The 19,380-nt window shown below is 45.5% G+C and overlaps 1 protein-coding gene across 1 annotated transcript in view; it reads left to right on the top strand.

Annotated features, from left to right (window-relative positions):
* The window catches only part of SCD5 (stearoyl-CoA desaturase 5), a 50,415-nt gene extending 34,831 nt beyond the window's left edge, over window positions 1–15,584 (top strand). Inside the window, exons 2-5 of the mRNA XM_058192984.1 lie at window positions 2,308–2,438; window positions 6,150–6,355; window positions 10,559–10,791; window positions 14,865–15,584. Coding sequence (XP_058048967.1) covers window positions 2,308–2,438; window positions 6,150–6,355; window positions 10,559–10,791; window positions 14,865–15,055 — 761 coding nt within the window. The 3' untranslated portion in view covers window positions 15,056–15,584. The remainder of the gene's footprint in view (window positions 1–2,307; window positions 2,439–6,149; window positions 6,356–10,558; window positions 10,792–14,864) is intronic.
* The last annotated feature ends 3,796 nt before the right edge of the window (window positions 15,585–19,380 follow it).

Raw genomic sequence — 19,380 nt, 5'->3', positions numbered from 1 at the left:
TCAGCAACGTGCTGATTTCCCGCCCAAATATTTAAAGGCACAACTGTTAATACATAACAGTAACAACGCAGCGAAATGACTTTGATTTAATGCAGCATGGCTGGGTTGCCAAACCCAAAACTTAATTGCAGAGGGAGACGAGTGAATTAAAAAATGTCTTTGAGCAGAAAGCTGGCTATCCTTCACAATTACCGAGGACTCGAAAAGCATTAGAATTCGTTAAGCTTTAGAAGGAAAAATGGCCCCTTTCTTGTGCCTGTGAAACTAAAACTCAAATATCTGGTCCCAATGGGTTATAAAATGAATTTTAAACAGTAAAGTTGCAGCAAAGGTTATGCACAAGAGAAGGGCTGTTTTAATGCTTTGTCTAGCTCTCTGGAAGAACAGGTTTTACGGAGTTCCAGCTGAAAGCAGAACTGTGGTTAGCTGGATATCTGTGATACCGAGAAATCTCCTATTTCTCCACCAGCAATTTCTCAGTGGCAAAATGAATGCATCTTTGAAAGTGCCACCATTGTTAGCAGATATGCTGTAGGATTGCTTGGCAGTGTACATTAGGAATGTCAAACTCAAGGCCCAGGGGCCACATCTGGCCAGCAGGGTGCTTAGATCTGACATGCGGGGCTGCCCTGGAAACAGCGAAGGACAGGGCCATGGTGCCTCTGCCAGCAAAAATGGCGCTCGGGAGGGCCGTGCATGGCCCCCCTGAGCTCCGTTTTCGCTGGCAGAAGGTTGTAGGAGGCCATCCCAGCCGAAAATGTAGCTCAGGAGTCCATTTTCACTGGCAGAGTGCTCGGGCCGCCACAGGCATTCCTGACATGAATGTCATGCTGGGCACGCCCCCCCTGGCCATGCCCCCCCCAGCCCCCCAAGGTCAAACACAACCCTGATGCATCCCTCAATGAAATTGAGTTTGACACCCCTGATGTACATGCAAAGAAACTGGGGGAATACAGATAGTCCTTCAACTTACAACCACAACTGAGCTCAAACCTTCTGTCGCTGACAAATCAAAGTCGACCGGGAATCCAGATTCCCTTTACAACTGTTTTATTAACTTAACAACGGAAGCCGTTCACTTAGGAACTGTGGCAAGAAACGTCATAAAAATGGGATAAAACCCACTGAATTGACCCGCTTGACAACAGGGGGATATTGAGCTCGGTTGTGGTTCTAAGCCGAGAACCACCTATACAATATTATGAGATAGATCTTCATTACAGAAAGGCATAGCTGCATTGTGAATTGCCACCGTGGCAATTGTGTTGCTTGTTCAGAAAGAGGAAACGTCTTGTGGGTGGACATTTCTAGGCGAGTCAAGAAACAATCCTGCTTTAAAGCATCCATCTTTGCTGCCTCCGTTAAGGGGAGAAACCGTGGGCAGGGAGAATTTTCTAGCAAGTGGAGGAAGAAAACATGGCTAATGAGAGGTGAAACTGTCTACATTTTAAGCCCTCTGTGAGAGGTTGCCAGGTTCTACATTTTTATGACAACCCAGTAGGCTAAATGTGTTAAATTAGAAATGTCAGCCAAGGATTATGTGCTGTGGCTATAGAGCAGGGGTGTCAAACTCAAAGCCCAGAGGCCGGATCTGGCCCACTGGGTGCTTAGATCTGGCCTATGGGGCATGGGGGCCCTCACAAGTTCTGTTTTCACTGGCAGAGAATTGCAGGAGGCCAGCCTAGCCGAAAACGGAGCTAATAAGCACGTTTTTTGCTGGCAGAGCACTCTGGCCATCAGAGGCACCCCCAAAATGAGTGACGCCAAGACGGCCCTGCCCCCTGGCACGCCCCCCCCATCCCACCCAAGGTCAAACACAACCCTGATGTGGCCTTCAATGAAATCAAGTTTGACACCCCTGCTACAGAGGCATTGATAGTATTATAGTAAAGGTAAAGGTTCCCCTCGCACACATGTGCTAGTCGTTCCCGACTCTAGGGGGCGGTGCTCATCTCCGTTTCAAAGCTGAAGATCCAGCGCTGTCCGAAGACATCTCCATAGTCATGTGGCCGGGATGACTAAACGCCAAAGGCACACGGAACGCTCTTACCTTCCCACCAAAGGTGGTCCCTATTTTTCTACTTGCTTTCGAACTGCTAGGTTGGTAGAAGCTGGGACATGTAACGGGAGCTCACCCCATTAGGCGGCACTAGGGATTCGAACCGCTGAACTGCCGACCTTTCGATCGACAAGCACAGCATCCTACCCACTAAGCCCTTTGATAGTATTAGCTGTAGTTTAATAACCACACAGAGGTTTGGTGCTTTCATAACATCTCCTTCTTTCATTGTTCCATCATGTTTTCAGCATACATATGTTTCCTGGTGTGTGCCCTGGGTGTGACAGCGGGTGCCCATCGCTTGTGGAGTCACAGATCTTACAAAGCCAGACTGCCTCTGCGAATATTTTTGGCTGCAGCCAATTCGATGGCATTTCAGGTGGGTATTGAGAATCGATTCACATAGCACTTGAACTTTTCTTAAGCAATCGTGTAAGGTTGAAGTGGCCAACCTTGGCAACTTGAAGACCTGTGGAGTTCAACTCCCAGAATTCCCCAGCCTTTATGCCAGGGGTTCACTTAACAACCACAGTGACTGAGATTCATAACAGTGGCAAAAAATATTGTAAAATCAGGTGCAACTGTCGGGCATGAAGCATCAAGACCGGGGTGAAATCCATCAGGTTCCTACAGGTTCTGGAGAACAGGTAGCGGAAATTTTGAGCAGTTCAGAGAACCGGCAAATACCACCTCAACCGGCAAATACCACCTCAAATATCACCCTACCAGACTGGGGTAGGAATGGAGATTTTGCAATATCCTTCCCTCTGGAGTAGGGAGGGAATGGGGATTTTGCAGTATCCTTCCCCCAGAAGTGGGGAGGGAATGGGGATTTTGCAGGAACCTTCCCCCAGAAGTGGGGAGGGAATGGGGATTTTGCAGGAACCTTCCTCTGCCACGCCCACCAAGCCACACCCACCAAGCCACACCATGCCCATCAAGCCACACACACAGAACCAGTAGTAAAAAAAATTGGATTTCAAGACTGATCAAGACCACGTTAAGTTCCATTTTAGCTGATTTATTGCTCATGCCAATAAACAAGAATTTAGTCAACTGAACTAAACTGGCACTGGATAAGAGCCAGCGGAATTCAAGAAGGGTTGGGCTTACACTGCTTGTCAGAACCTAATGATTCCAGGCTAATTTCTTTCTTGACTCCACCCCCAGGCTCTGCCTCTCCTTCTCCTACAACTGGACACTTAACAACTACCTTGTTTAGCGATAGAAATTCCAGTCTCAATTGTGGTCGTAAATTGAGGACCACCTGTACATTAATGCTTCCATCCTGTAAGGCAGGGGTGTCAAACTCAAGGCCCGCAGGCCGGATCTGGCCCGAAGGATGCTTAGATCCGGTCTGCGGGACCGGCCTGGAAATAGCTAAGGCAGTGCCTCCGCTAGTAAAAACAGGCTATGAGGGGGAGCCCACGGGCGGCCTCCTCAAGCCTATTTTAAGCCTGAATGACCTCCTGAAGCACCCTGCTGGCCAAAATGGGGTGCTGGCAGCTGCAGGTGACCCCCGTGCAGCCCGTTTTCGGCCTGGATGGCCTGCTGCAGCACCCTGCCATCCAAAATGTCTCCTCCCTCCCCCCAGCTGGCCCATGGAGGACAAGTACAATGCTAATCTGGCTCTCCAGAAATACAGTTTATTTATTTATTTATTTATTATTTAAATTTATATACCGCCCTATCTCCCGAAGGACTCAGGGCGGTTCACAGGCATATAAAACATCAATATACAAAATTAAAATAATCTTTAAAAAACTTATTCCAATGCCCTATTATTAAAAATAGAAATATAAATATTAAAATCAATTTAAAACCCCTGTAAAATTTAAAATCTAAGCCAGTCCTGCACAGATGAATAAATGTGTCTTGAGCTCGCGACGGAAGGTTCGAAGGTCCGGAAGTTGACGTAGTTTGACACCCTAGCTGTAAGGGGCAAAGGCACAATGGATGGGGCTGCTTATGGTCTGAGAAGAGGTAATACTGCTCTTCAGGTATGCTATTGTCCATAATTGAAATATGTCTTGTGCTGGAATCAAGCTCATAAGGAGCTACTGCTATTGTCGACAAGACTGTTATAAACCAGAGATGTCAAAATGGCGGCCCGTGGGCTGGATGCATCATACACAGGCCATACCTGTGAGAGGTATGTCTCAATAGAATGAGATTATTGCCTTATACACTGTAAGCCGCCCTGAGTCTTCGGAGAAGGGCGGGATATAAATGTAATTAAAAAAAACAAAACCTAACCCAACTCCATGAATGGGAAAAATGTCACGAAACATCATGTGGCGGCAATGTGACGCGACGTGTTTGACACCCGTGTTGTAAATGATAATTATAGTATGCGACTGAGAGAAAGTGGGTGCAAAGGAAGAAAAAAATGTATATAAATAAAGGGATTGCTTATCCAGTTTAATCCTGAGCAGACATTACTTTGGATTGTATAGGGCCCTGGTCAACCAGCAATTTGCTTTGCAGAATTATTTATTTCCCAGTTTTTATTATCCAAGTAAATCTTAGAAGCCCCACTGAAGAAAAACCCAGTAGCTGGTTTCTTGGCTCTACAACAGAGTAGTATTTGAAGTGACATAGGCTATAGGCAGGGGTGGGATTCAGCCAGTTCAGACCAGTTCGGGTGAACCGGATGCTAATTTTACATCTGGTTCGTCAAACCGGTAGTTGCAAGGACTGGTTTCCCCCCCCCCCCGCCCCTCCTCCCCCAGGAGTCTCTAGGCAGCCCATTTTGGATGCCAGATAAGTGCAGCGCCCGCACGGAGGCTCTGGGAGGGTGAACAATGGACCTCCCGGAAATTCCGGAAGTTTGGAAATGGGCCTGTTTTCGGCCTCTGGAGGGCCTCCGGAGCCCGGGGGAGGCTGTTTTCGCCCTCCCGGAGGCTCAAGGAAAGCTTCTGGAGCTTGGGGAGGGCGAAAACGCCCCCCCCGCCCCGCTATGGTGCAGGAGGCTGAGTAGGCCTTGCCCACTATGGCCACACCCACCCAGCAACTGGGCAGAGAACCATTTGCTAAAATGTTTGAATCCCACCGCTGGCTATAGGGTGAGAGATGTCTGCACCTGCTACAGTATTTATTATGTTAAAAATAAGCCCACCTGCTCTCCTTCTAGAAGCTCAGGTGGATGAGGTAAAAATACCTCTGAAGTCTCAGAGGAGGTAGAAGCAACAAAATAGCCAGAGGGAAATTTGCTTTGGAAACTAAGCCAGCTGCTATCCTTGATAGTACTTGACACAAACAGTTGTTTTTCTGACAGAGCAAACAATGCTGTGGCTTGTCCCAAAGGTGCTTTTTCAAAAGGCAAGTGGACTTCCTTTGTTTTTCTTGGAAGATGTTTTGCTTCTCGTTCTTCAAAAGTGAAGAAGCTTCTTGGATGAGGAGCGAAACGTCCTCGAGGAAAAACAAAGGAAGTCCAGCTGCTTTTTGAAAAAGCATCATTGAGACAACCGTGACCTGGATGACTGAGAATCTCCAGAAACAATTATCATCTTCATTTAATGACCCCATAACCCCTTTGTGGGTGGAGTCTGGGCAACTGAATGGAGATAGCAGAGTGTTTTAATGGCCAGATGCCCTTCCTGTTGCCAATGCGGAGTTTTGTTCAGCAGATATATTCCCATTGTGTCCAGAGAGAAAACAAATTTTTTTTTATTTGCATTTATATCCCGCCCTTCTCCGAAGACTCAGGGCGGCTTACACTATGTCAAGCAATAGTCTTCATCCATTTGTATATTATATACAAAGTCAACTTATTGCCCCAACAATCTGGGTCCTCATTTTATCTACCTTATAAAGGATGGAAGGCTGAGTCAACCTTAGGCCTAGTGGGGCTTGAACCTGCAGTAATTGCAAGCAGCTGCTGTTAATAACAGACTGCATTAGTCTGTTGAGCCACCAGAGTACCTAGGATCGAACTCACAGCCTCCTGATTGCAAGACGAGAGCTACACCTCTAGTCCACCACACCCACTCCAATCTCCACAGACAATGCTGTTGCTTAAAAACACAACATGGGCAAGCGAGGTCCACAAAACCATGACGCTTAATTTTTCTCCTTCTGTTTTGTGCAGAATGATATTTTTGAGTGGGCCCGAGATCACCGGGTGCATCACAAATACTCGGAGACGGATGCTGACCCGCATAATGCTCAGCGGGGGTTCTTTTTCTCCCATATCGGCTGGCTCTTTGTTCGGAAGCATCGTGATGTCATTGAGAAAGGAAGAAAACTGGATTTCAGTGATTTATTGGAGGATCCGGTGGTGACCTTTCAGAGAAAGTGAGTGATAATGGTAAACACGAGTAAAGCTGGAGATACACTGGTGGTCCATCATAGTAGGTCTTCAAGTCAAGAGCAGTGACTGTGAGAGGGATCTTGAAGTCTTAGTGGACAACCAGCTAAATATGAGCCAGTAGTGTGCAGTGGCAGCCAAAAAAGCCAATGCAATCCTAAATTGCATTAACAGAGGGATACAATCAAGATCAAGTTAGATACTAATATCACTCTATAAAGCCCTAGTAAGACCATATCTAGAGTACTGCATTCAGTTTTGGTCACCACACTATAACAAAGATGTTGAGACTCTAGAAACAGTGCAGAGAAGAGCAACCGGGATGATTAGGGGACTGGAGACTAAAACATATGAAAAATGGTTACAGGAACTGGGCATGGCTAGTCTAGTGAAGAGAAGGACCAGGGGAGACATGATAGCAGTGTTCCAATATTTGAGGGACTGCCACAGAGAGGAGAGGGTCATGCTATTTTCCAAAGTACCTGAAGGCCAGAGAAGGAATAATGGATGGAAACTGAACAAGGGGAGATTCAACCTAGAAATGAGGAGAATTTTTCTGACAGTGAGAACAATCCACCAATGGAACAGAAGTTGCCTTCAGAAGTTGTGGGAGCTTCATCCCTGGAAGTTTCAAGAAAAGACTGGACTGCCATTTGTCAAAAATGGTGTAGGGTCTCCTGTGTGGGCGGGGGGTTGGACTAGATGACCTATAAGGTCCCTTCCAGCTCTGTTAATCTGCTTATCTTTTTAGTTGCATTAGTGGTTTTTCAGAGGTGCAAGTCCACGAAGGAGAGGATTTATGAATTTAACAAACAATGCCATTTATTGGATTGTTATGGTGGCCACAATACATTAATTACTGCACTGAGTTGAGCACAAAGCTACTGGAAAGCACAATCCCACATTCGTGGAAAAACTGTATAGCTCTCTTATAAATAATGACACACAATTGGGGATTGGGATCAATTCCTGCATAAATAAATGACTTTGTCCATGATGATTAGCCAGTCTGAAAAACTACGGCGATAGTTGACTTGCTGAATTTTTTGGGGAAAGATTTCTAATTCTAAGGACCTTACAGGTGCATTGATCTCTGACTGAAATAATCAGTCACTAATACTGCTGGGAACAACTTGATTTAGCCACAATTCCTACTTTGTTTCTCACCTGAGTCTTACTTCAAAAGAAAAGGGAAAGGAAAGAATGAAATGAATAGACCTGAATAACAAAAGAAACCACCAATCAGGCTGAAAAGCAGCTTTTAAGAATATCCCAGCATGGAAGAAAAACAACAACAACAACAACACACACACACACACATTTAAAGCATTAAAAATGGATTTAAAACATTTTAAAAGAAGCTTTTAGAAAGAAAGGGCTCAGACCGATCTCCCTTCAAACACAGTGAATTGTGCAATGCTTCTATTATTAATCCCACCCCCGTTAAGACTTAAAACAAACCCCAAACTGCCCTTTTATTCATTTCTTGGATACACTGATGTCTCATATTTTCACCAGGGGTTTTTATCCCCATAGCCACAACCAGGGGTGGGCTCCTGGGGGTTCAGCAGGGTTCGGGCGATCCTCTAGCTAACGATTGCCAGGGTTCGGCAAATCCCCAAATACCACCACTGGCTGGCCACATCTACCCCTCCCCTCCCCTCCCACCCTACCCTGCTCCTCTCCGGAGTCTGTTCATCATTCCAGATAAGTGCAGGGGCCACACAGAGGGTCTGGGAGGCAAAATTGGGCCTACCGGAGGTTCTGGAAGTTCAGAAACGGGTCTGTTTCTGGCCTCCAGAGCCAAGGGGAGGCAGTTTTTGCCCTCCTGGAGGCTTGTGGAAAGCCTCCAGAGCCTGGGCAGGGCGAAAAATGCCCATCCCCACCCCACCGTGGTGCAGGTGGCTGACTAGGCCACGCCCACCATGGCCACGCCCACCCAGCAACAGGGCAGTGAATCTGTTGCTAAAGGATCTGAAGCCCACCCCTGGCCACAACCCCATGAAGTAGTCTAAGTGGGCTGAAAGGAGCAGCAACACTTCAGTGGTTGAGAGACTGGATTTGAACCATGGAGAGCAAGATGGTCCCGAAAAATGGAGAAAGCATTGGGCAAGGAAGGGACCCTGGTTTCCAGAGGTTTCCGGGCTAAAATGAGGAATTTTCAGCAAGACAGCCTTATGGCTCCCTTCAGTGAAGGATGAAGAATCTTACAACACCGTAAAGATCAATACGTTTTTAGTGAACAAGCCATGAATGCTTATGCTGCAACTTGCTACGCCATGGGAATTTGTCGGGTTGTGTGCTGTTGTTGTTGTTGTTGTTTTTTGGAACCAGAAGGAAAGCTTCTTTGTTCCCGTTAAAAAGAAAGAAAACATGATCACAGCGGAAGGAAGGGGAACATGATCAGGTGTGAGAAACTCGGGTTGAATTTTATCTCTTGGGGGAGTAGGGCATAAAACGCTTTCCAAACTTCTGCACTGAAGGGAAAGAAATCTTGGCAAACTTACAATTACTTCAAGAGGAATGGTTGCAGAGAAAGAAACCGACTCTTGTACCCCCCACGCACACAATGCCCTGAATGATAAGGGTGCAGTTCACAGCAGCTTACAGAAAGATAAATATTTTGAGGTGGTACAGGAGGCAAAGGACAGACGTTTTAATAGATTCCCTAGCTGAAACATTTTATCTAGCAATGTTAACTGAAAAAAGTCTCTTTTTTCCCCCCCCCAGCTGGAAGTTAGAATATTCTTTTTATTTCTCGGTGAGCAGAGATAAAGAAAATCAACTGAAGAGATTATTAATAATCAAAAGTTTACAGGTGTCAAGGAAATGCACCTGAAGGCCAGACAAGGAATAATGGATGGAAACTGATCAAGGAGAGATTCAACCTAGAAATAAGGAGAAATTTTCTGTCAGTGAGAACAATCAACCCATGGAACAGAAGTTGCCTTCAGAAGTAGTGGGAGCTTCATCCCTGGAAGCTTTCAAGGAGAAACTGGACTGCCATTTGTCACAAATGGTATAAAGTCTCCTGCATGGGTGGGGAGTCCCTTCCAACTCTGTTAATCTGTTAAAACCTTCTCATGCTAATTGCGAAAATGGCAGCAGACTTGGGTAGAGATTTGAATCAGAATAGAGCTGGAAGAGACCTTGGAGGTCTTCTAGTCCAGCCCACTGCTCAAGCAGGAGACCTTATACCCGTGATGGTGAACCTATGGCACACGTGCCAGAGGTAGCACGCAGCCCCCTCTCTGATGGCACACGAGCTGTCGGCCCAGTTTAGCTCCTCTGCACATGCACGGACCTCCCGCCGGCCACCTGGTCTTTGGGTCTCTGCGGTGTAGGGGGTTGCGTGTGGGGCAGGTCATGCGCGCATGCATGGGGCGGGGTGTATGCGCGGGGGCTGCACATGCATTGCATTTAGGGGATTCGCACGCACTTTGGGCACTTGATCCAGAAAAGGTTAGCCATCATTGCCTTATACCATTTCAGACCAGTGACTGTCCGGTGTCTTCTTAAAAACCTCCAGTGATGAAGCACCTATAATTTCTGAAGGCAAATTGTTCTACTGGTTAATTGCCCTCGCTGTTAAAAAATTTCTCCTTAATTCCAGGTTGCTTCTCTCCTTGATTAGTTTCCATCCATTGTTTCTTGTCCTGCCCTCAGGTTGCTTTGGAGAATAATTTGACCCCCTCCTCTTTGTGACAACCTCTCAAATACTGGAATACTGTTATCATGTCACCCCTAATTCTTCTTTTCTTTAGACTAGCTAAAACCTTCAGCTGCTCTTCATATGAGCCGCGATGGTGCAGTGGGTAGAGTGCAGTACTGCAGGCTATTTCTGCTGACTGCCGGCTGCCTGCAATTTGGCAGTTCAAATCTCACCGGGCTCAAGGTTGACCCATCCTTCTGAGGTGGGTAAACTGAGGACCCAGATTGTTGGGGGCAATAGGCTGACTCTGTAAACCGCTTAGAGAGGGCTGCGAAGCACTGTAAAGTGGTATATACGGTAAGTCTAAGTGCTATTGCTGTTGCTGTATGGTTTGGTGTCCAGGCCTTTGATCATCATCTATTGACAACCTATCTCTCATTATCTTTCCTTCTCACTTGACTCCTCTGGAATCATGGTTAGGGGAAATATTGCCTCGTATAATCCAGTCATCCCTATGTTCTTCTTTCTTTCTTCACAGGTACTATAAAAGTTCTGTTGTGTTGATGTGTTTTGTCATTCCTACTATCGTGCCTTGGCATTTCTGGGGCGAGAGCATATGGAATTCATACTTCTTGGCTTCTATTCTCCGCTACACCGTCTCCCTCAACGTTGCTTGGTTGGTCAATAGCGTGGCTCACATGTATGGAAACAGGCCCTATGACAAAAACATCAACCCTCGGCAGAATGGCTTTGTCACTTTCGGAGCTATCGGTGAGTTGCCAAGAATTGGTTCGCCTAGTTTCGGGAAGGGTGGCCTTGAGGTTGCTTTTCTCCAGACTGCTTTAATGATGCTTTAGGGTCAGGGATGTCCACAGCAGGGGTGGGATTCAGCCGGTTCGGACCGGTTCAAGCGAACCAGATGTTAATTTTACATCCGGTTCGCCTAACCGGTAGTTGCAAGGACTGGCTAGCCCCGGCCACCCTGCCACGCCTCTCCCAGGAGTCTCCATGCGGCCCATTTTGGATGCCAGATAAGAGCAGTGCCCACACAGAGGCTCTGGGAGGGTGAAAAACAGGCCTCCTGCTCTGAAAATAGGCAGTTTCCAGCCTCCGTAGGGTCTCTGGAGCCCAGGGAAGGCCGTTTTTGCCCTCCCGGAGACCCGAGGAAAGCCTCCGGAGCATGTGGAGGGTGAAAACACCCCTCCCCACTGCCATGGTGCAGGAGGCCAAGTAGGCCAGGCCCACCCAGCAACTGGGCAGAGAACCAGTTGCTAAAATTTTTGAATCCCACCCCTGGTCCACAGGTTGTGGTGAAAAAGAAAATGGCGGCTGTGATGGTGAGATCAAAGTTCTTCTTTTTTATGGGTGTCTTATGAAATCTCCAAAGGCAGATAATATTAGGAATTTCTGGTATGGGTGAGAAATTAAACAGCTCCTTGCCAGGAATCAACACCCAGATTAACACCAAGGTTAACCAAATAGACCAACAATCAAGAAGTGAACAAAACCCCAATCAAGGAACTACCAACTCAAACAAACAAGCTAACAATAAGCAACAGCCTAACCAAGGAATCCCCAAGATCATTTCCGCCAACACTGACAGAGTAAGCCACTAGTATACAAAATGACAGCAATTCCCCCTCCCTTTTAGCATTGAATAGAATAGAATAGAATAGAATAGAATAGAATAGAATAGAATGGAATGGAATGGAATGGAATGGACTGGACTGGACTGGACTGGACTGGACTGGAATGGAATGGAATGGAATGGAATGGAATTCAATTCTTTATTGACCAAGCGTGATTGGACACACAAGGAATTTGTCTTTGCATATGATGTCAGTGTACATAAAAAGACAAGATACACTCATCAAGAATCATAATGTACAACAATAGAATAGAATAGAATAGAATAGAATTTTATTGGCCAAGTGTGATTGGACACACAAGGAATTTGTCTTGGTGCATATGCTCTCAGTGTACATAAAAGAAAAGATACGTTCATCAAGGTACAACATTTACAACACAATTGATGATCAATATATCAATATAAATCATAAGGATTGCCAGCAACAAGTTATAGTCATACAGTCATAAGTGGAAAGAGATTGGTGATGGGAACTATGAAACGATTAATAGTAGTGCAGATTCAGTAAATAGTCTGACAGTGTTGAGGGAATTATTTGTTTAGCAGAGTGATGGCCTTCGGGAAAAAACTGTTCTTGTGTCTAGTTGTTCTGGTGTGCAGTGCTCTATAGCGTCGTTTTGAGGGTAGGAGTTGAAACAGTTTATGTCCAGGATGCGAGGGATCTGCAAATATTTTCACAGCTCTCTTCTTGATTCGTGCAGTATACAGGTCCTCAATGGAAGGCAAGTTGGTAGCAATTATTTTTTCTGCAGTTCTAATTATCCTCTGAAGTCTGTGTTTTTCTTGTTGGGTTGCAGAACCGAACCAGACAGTTATAGAGGTGCAAATGACAGACTCAATAATTCCTCTGTAGAACTGGATCAGCAGCTCCTTGGGCAGTTTGAGCTTACTGAGTTGGCGCAGAAAGAACATTCTTTGTTGTCCTTTTTTAATGATGTTTTTGATGTTAGCTGTCCATTTGAGATCTTGCGATATGATAGAACCCAGAAATTTGAAGGTTTCTACTGTTGATACTGTGTTGTCAAGTATTGTGAGAGGTGGAAGTATGGAAGGGTTTTCCTAAAGTCTACCACCATTTCTACGGTTTTGAGTGTGTTCAGTTCCAGATTGTTTTGGTTGCACCACAAGGCTAGTCGTTCGACCTCTCGTCTATATGCGGATTCGTCATTGTCTCGAATGAGACCAATCACTGTTGTGTCATCTGCGAACTTCAGTAGCTTAACAAATGGATCATTGGAGATGCAGTCATTGGTATACAGAGAGAAAAGAAGTGGGGAGAGCACACAGCCTTGGGGGGCCCCTGTGCTAATTGTACAGGTATTTGATGTGATCTTGCTTAGCTTCACCTGCTGCTTCCTGTTTGTTAGGAAGCTTGTGATCCACTTACAAGTCTGTTCCGGTACCTGTAGCTGGTTTAGCTTAGTTAGAAGAATGTCTGGAATGATGGTATTGAATGCTGAACTAAAGTCTACAAAAAGGACCCTTGCATAGGTCTTTGGAGACTCAAGATGTTGTAGGATGTAGTGCAGAGCCATATTAACAGCATCATCTGTTGATCTATTTGCTCGGTATGCAAATTGCAAGGGGTCTAATAGTCATAGGGTACAAATAAACAACCAAATCATATTAGTGGTTTATATACAAGACTTCTATATACATACATACATGTGGTAGGCACATACCAGGCAAGCAATCATTCTTCAACTCTACACGGAGAACTACAATGCAGATAGAACACAACAAGGAGAGTGATACACAGGGAAAGAGAGACATGCCCTCTCATGGCCTCCTCTATATAGACATCTTCTTAAAGTGGCAATAACCCTGCTGACTCATCCTCAGTCTTAAAGTGGCAATAACCCTGCTGACTCATCCTCGGTCTTAAAGTGGCAATAACCCTGCTGACTCATCCTCGGTCTTAAAGTGGCAATAACCCTGCTGACTCATGGAATATGGCAGGCATTCTAAGCACTGTCAGAGGTGAGTTTTAGATAGTTATGTAGGAGCTTCCCCAAAGCTCTTAAGAAATATAATACAGGTACTCCCTCACTTACGACCAAAATTGAGCCCAAAATATATGTTCTTAAATGAGAAATTTGTTAAGTGAATTTGTCCCACTTAATGACTTTTCTTCCCACATTTGTTAAGTGAATCATTGCAGTTGTTAAATCAGTAACTCAGTTGTTAAGTAAATCTGGCTTCCCCGTTGACTTTTTTTTTTTTTTGTTTACATTTATATCCCGCCCTTCTCCGAAGACTCAGGGCGGCTTACAGTATGTAAGGCAATAGTCTCATTCTATTTGTATATTTACAAAGTCAACTTATTGCCCCCCCAACAATCTGGGTCCTCATTTTACCTACCTTATAAAGGATGGAAGGCTGAGTCAACCTTGGGCCTGGTGGGGCTTGAACCTGCAGTAATTGCAGGCTGCTATGTTTTAATAACAGGCTTCTTGCAGCCTGAGCCACACCGCGGACCTTCTGACTTTGCTTGTCAGAAGGTCACCAAAGGGGATCACATGACCCCGGGATGTTGAAACCATCTAAATGTAAATCACATGACCCTGGGGATATTGCAACGTTCATAAATGTGAAAAACCGGCATAAGTCTTTTTTTTTTTTCAGTGACATTGTAACTTTGAATGGTCACTAAATGAACTGTTGTAAGCCGAGGATGGCCGACAATTCCAGGGGTAGTATTCACTTACCTTCGCTACCAGTTCGCAAATGTGAGCGTGCGCGCCTCCGCGCATGTGCAGGGCCTTCCACACATGCGCAGAGTGTCAAAAACGTGGATAAATGGGATGTGATTACATCCGGACTGGTGGGAGGAGCCTTCTGCAGCCGCTGCTACGGGTTCGTCCAAACCAGATAGAACCGGCTGAATGCCATCACTGGGTAGTTCCCATTTTGAGAGGATAAAATCTAATCATCCAACATAAGCGGAAAACAGAAGTAAAGGGAACAAGAAATCAAGACATTGGCTTGTTGGAATATTTCATTTTGGACACCCTGTCCAAAATACTTAATTACAGGATGTAGCTCTTAAAATCCTTTGGTTGGTCAAAATAATGAAAATAATAGCCGTTCCTCCATTCAAACGTCTACTGTCTCTGCTTGTTGACGCTATATTCTACTTTTTTCCCTTCTCCATCTTTGACCCTACTTTTCATTTCTACCGGGTTCTGTTTTTCAGGAGAAGGTTTCCATAATTACCACCATACCTTTCCATTTGATTATTCAGCCAGCGAGCTTGGCTTGAAGTTCAACCCAACCACATGGTTCATTGACTTGATGTTTTGGTTGGGTTTGGTCACTGAGAGGAAGCAAGCCCCCAAGGAGATGATCAAAGCTCGCAAAGAGAGAACTGGAGATGGTACTTCTTGAGAAACAAACCGACTTCTTGAATTTGGATGCTGCTGTATGTGTCGTTTGTATGTATCTTCATTGAGGGGGGCTCCTGTCCCAAAACCTTCCCCTTATAATGAAAGTAGTATTTTTCATTGAATGACGGCCAAATTCATTTCTGGAGAAACGTCATTTTTCTTTAGTGCAGTCCTTTTTCTATGGCAGAAAACACTTTAAATATTCATTCATCTTCCAAGAAGGGTGTGAATGTTCATTCCAGACTGCAATTTTCCCATAATGTAATGCCCTTCAGATGCGTTGAACTCTAGTTCCCCATAATCCAAAGGCAATTGTGGCCTTTGGACATGAAAGTCCAACACATCTGGAAAGTACCTGGTTGGGAAAGGCTGGGTGGGCAGTCCTCGGGGTTGTGGGTGCTCTATCTGCTGAAGGCATGAGATCTACTAGCCATGGGGTAGAGTCAGATGCCAAAGCATGATGGTTTTGCCTCTAGACATACAGAGGTCCATCTGACACGCTGCACTCCGATGTAGAATGTAAAACTGGCTAGGAAAAACTGGGCAGCTTGCTTACCTGGTCTAAAGCAGGGGTCTCCAACCTTGGTCCCTTTAAGACTTGTGGACTTCAACTCCCAGAGTCCTCAGCCAGCAAAGCTGGCTGAGGAACTCTGGGAGTTGAAGTCCACAAGTCTTAAAGGGACCAAGGTTGGAGACCCCTGGTCTAAAGCATCCCTTCAGGTCATAAACAGGTCACTTAGCTGTGCTGAATACCGTACATTGAACTTCCTGGATGCTCGCTATGATTTGAGGGAATGCTGTAGGGTGCCCTCAACACAGTCTCCTGCAGTCATGCATGACAGAACAAGCTCATTCAGCAGTAGGCCATCTTCCTTTAAAGCAGAGAGGGGGTCTCCAATCTTGGCAACTTTAAGCCTGGCGGACTTCAACTCCCAGAATTCCCAAGCTGGCTGGGGAATTCTGGGAGTTGAAGTCCACCAGGCTTAAAGTTGTCAAAGGTTGGAGGAGACCCCCCCCCCCCCGTTTTAAAGGGTAGCTAAAAAGCTCCTCATTAACCCCCACTCCCTCAAAGAATGTAAAATCCCTCCGTCTGCACTTGGTTTTAGCGGGATTGATTGTAGAATTAAAGCTGTCTTAAATACTTTTTCTTTTTGGAAGATTACGTATTATTTAGTATTAAAAGCAAATGATATTTGATTTGATGTAGTCGTCCTGCCAGTACACCATCCTTCTCCAAGTTGGTATCCTTGCCTTCATTGTTTGCAGTAAATATGGCCACTGGTCACGCTAGTTGGCATTGAGCTGTAAAGCCAATTCCTACAATCCAATTCGTACCATAAACTGTAGTCCAGTTCATGTTACCTGAACGAAGAAGCTCCGAATGTACTACTACTACTTGGATACGCGATGCATCTCTTAGCAGAATGAAGGCACTTGTAGTTCTTTAACGAAAGGAAATCAACTGTTTTTAATTTAAAATAGCTCTATCATGTCTGTTCCTCTGCTTTGGCCTTGGGGGTTTCTTGTTAAAAAGACACTTTGAGAAGAACTTTCCCCCTTGTTTCAGCGAAAGGGTAGCTTTGTGGGTATGAAGAAGAATCCATGGAAAATGGTTGCTACATCCTCCCGTGAAGCGAATGGGAAAGTATTGTAAATTATCACACGATCTCCATAATCTAAGGCAGTGCTTCTCCACCGTGGCCACTTTAAGATGGGTGGACCTCAACTCCCAGAATTCCCCAGCCAGCATAGGATAGCAGAACTGGCTGGGGAATTCTGGGAGTTGAAGTCCACCCATCTTTAAAGTGACCGGATTTCAGCGATGGCAAAGCGGGACACCATTGACCGCGGGGGAGGGGGGGGGCATGCTGCGCATGTGCACTGAGTCTTGCCACCTGCCTGAAGAAGGAGGAGCGGCTGCTTCTTCTCTGCTCTTCCAGGCAGGCTCGGCTCTCCTCTCGGCTCTTCCAGGCAGGCTCGGCTCTCCTCGGCTCTCCTCTCCGCTCTTCTCTTCCTCTCGGGTGAAGTCAAGCGGCGTCTCTCCTCCCTCTCGCGCCCCCTTCTCCGCCACTCCCCCTTCTCCGCCTCCTCCTCTTGTGTTGCCGCCTCCCATTTTCAGAATGGGAGTGAAACAAAAAAAACCAGGACTTTTTGAAATTGCCGCGGGACGAGGGACAAATTATTAAAAAGCGGGACTGTCCCGCCAAAAGCGGGACATCTGGTCACTATACCCATCTTAAAAGTGGCCATGGTGGAGAAACACTGCTTCAAGGAGATACCCCAAACTGTGTTCCTATCTGAAGCAAAAGGACCTAAAATATAATCAGTTCCGAGACATGTTATAAAATATAGCTATCCCACCAACCAGCATTATTTGGATCATGATTCAGTATTATTGTTCTCGTAAGAGGTTTTTTTTTCTGATCATTGCCTGCTTCTAGCTTTTACTATTTAATAGATCCACAACGATGCCTGTGATCTATCCTGCTGCTTCTGTAGAGGAAGGCTGGACAAAACAATTAAAAAAAAACAGGATTCTTGTGGCACTTTTTAAAAAAATGGGCACATTTTATCCCTGCATAAACTTTGGGGGTTTACAGTGAACCGCCTCAGATGCACATAGGCGTCTGAACTAGCAGCCAAGAAAATCGGTGCAATTTTGCATTTGTCGGTTTGCTTAGTGCAGGGGTCTCCATCCCCTGGTCCACGGACCAGTACCAGTCCGTGGCCTGTTAGGAACCGAGCCACACAAGCAGTGGGCGAGCAAGCAAAGCTCCATCTGTGTCTGCGTGGGACCTCGGTGAAAACACCCACCTGCCCCCAATCTGTAGAAAAATTGTCTTTGATGAAATTGGTCCCTGGTGCCAGAAAAGTAGGGGACTGCTGGCTTAATGGCCGCAGGTTCTTGGCTCCGAGAGATGGCGACTGAAAAAAGTAAAGAATGTAATTTAAAAAACAGTATGGAAAACGGGCAGACCAAATCTTTTCATAAGGGGAAAATCAGACTGCACCTTGCATTTCAATCGTTCTGATGAAACCAAGTTCTTTAGATAATTCCAAACATTTTTGTAGCGGTAAAAACAACAACAACCACCTTCCCAGGGGTGGGTTTCAAACATTTTAGTAAGGGGTTCTCTGCCCGGTTGCTGGGTGGGTGTGGCCATGGTGGGTGTGGCCTAGCCAGCCTACTGTACCATGGCTGGGGGGGGACTTTTTGCGCTACCCGGGCTCCAGAGGCTTTTCTTGAGCCTCCAGAAGGGCAAAAACGGCCTCCCCAGGCTCTGGAGGCCAGAAACGGGCCCATTTCCGGTCTTCCTGAACTTCTGGTAGGCCTGGTTTTCACCTTCCCTGAGCCTCCGTGCGTGCCCTGCACTTGCCTGCATCCAAAACGGGTCGTGTGGGGACTCCTGGGAGAGGAGGGGAGGGATGGGCAGGGCCAGCCAGGAATGGAATTTGGGGGTTCTCTGAACTGCACAGAATCTTAGCTAGAAGTTCTCCCGAACCCCTGCAAACCCCCAGCAGCCCACCCCTGAACCCACCCTCGAGCCATCATATGTTACACTCCAGTCTTTTGATTTATTCCAAGTTCTCCCTTGTTCAGTTGGGATTTGTTTGCTGTGAGCCTGATGAAGACGTGTTCACTAAGGTTATGTAAAGAAAGGAGATTTTTTTGATTGCTTTTCTCTCGTGATAAGGGGGTTAGCAGAAGCATCTTGTTGGGTTTTGCAATTCCCTCTTGGAGATCTTTCAAGTGCCACTCTTCAATGCTCATATAGGTGGTTTGTTTGTTTTTTAAAAAATCTGTGGTCTGTGTCCACATTGAAACAAGAAGCATTTCTAAACGACTTGGAATCACTAATGATTAAAGCAAGACATAGAGAGATTCCTCTTGTTGCAAGATTAGTGCTCCTCTGCTTTCTTTTTCCTTTTTTCCCCCTCATTAACTTGTTGAATATGCAGTTACTTTATTTTTTAAAAAGCAGGTATTTATATTAACATATATATGCTTTATGGGCCAAAAATTAAAATGAATATGTTTAAAATTATTGGTTTTATTGTCATTTTGTGATATAGACATTGTCATTTCTAATGTATACAGCTGAATGATGTCTTAAAATCAAATAAAGCTTCATGTTAAATGTTTGGATTACCTATTTTATATTCCAACTGGTCAAAGTAAGGACCAAAAGTACATCTGAGCTACTCCATATCCAGGAGCTATTTTGATTCCTATTTACCAAATATCAACATTTGAACTCCAGTTCCACGAAGCATCCATTGTTGCCCAAGTCACTGTATCTTAAAGAAAATTTATGAAGCCTTGGA

This window comes from Ahaetulla prasina, chromosome 8 (genome assembly GCF_028640845.1).
Source record: "Ahaetulla prasina isolate Xishuangbanna chromosome 8, ASM2864084v1, whole genome shotgun sequence".
In the NCBI taxonomy this organism is placed as follows: Eukaryota; Metazoa; Chordata; class Lepidosauria; order Squamata; family Colubridae; genus Ahaetulla; species Ahaetulla prasina.
This window is presented reverse-complemented; position numbering and strand designations above follow the sequence as displayed.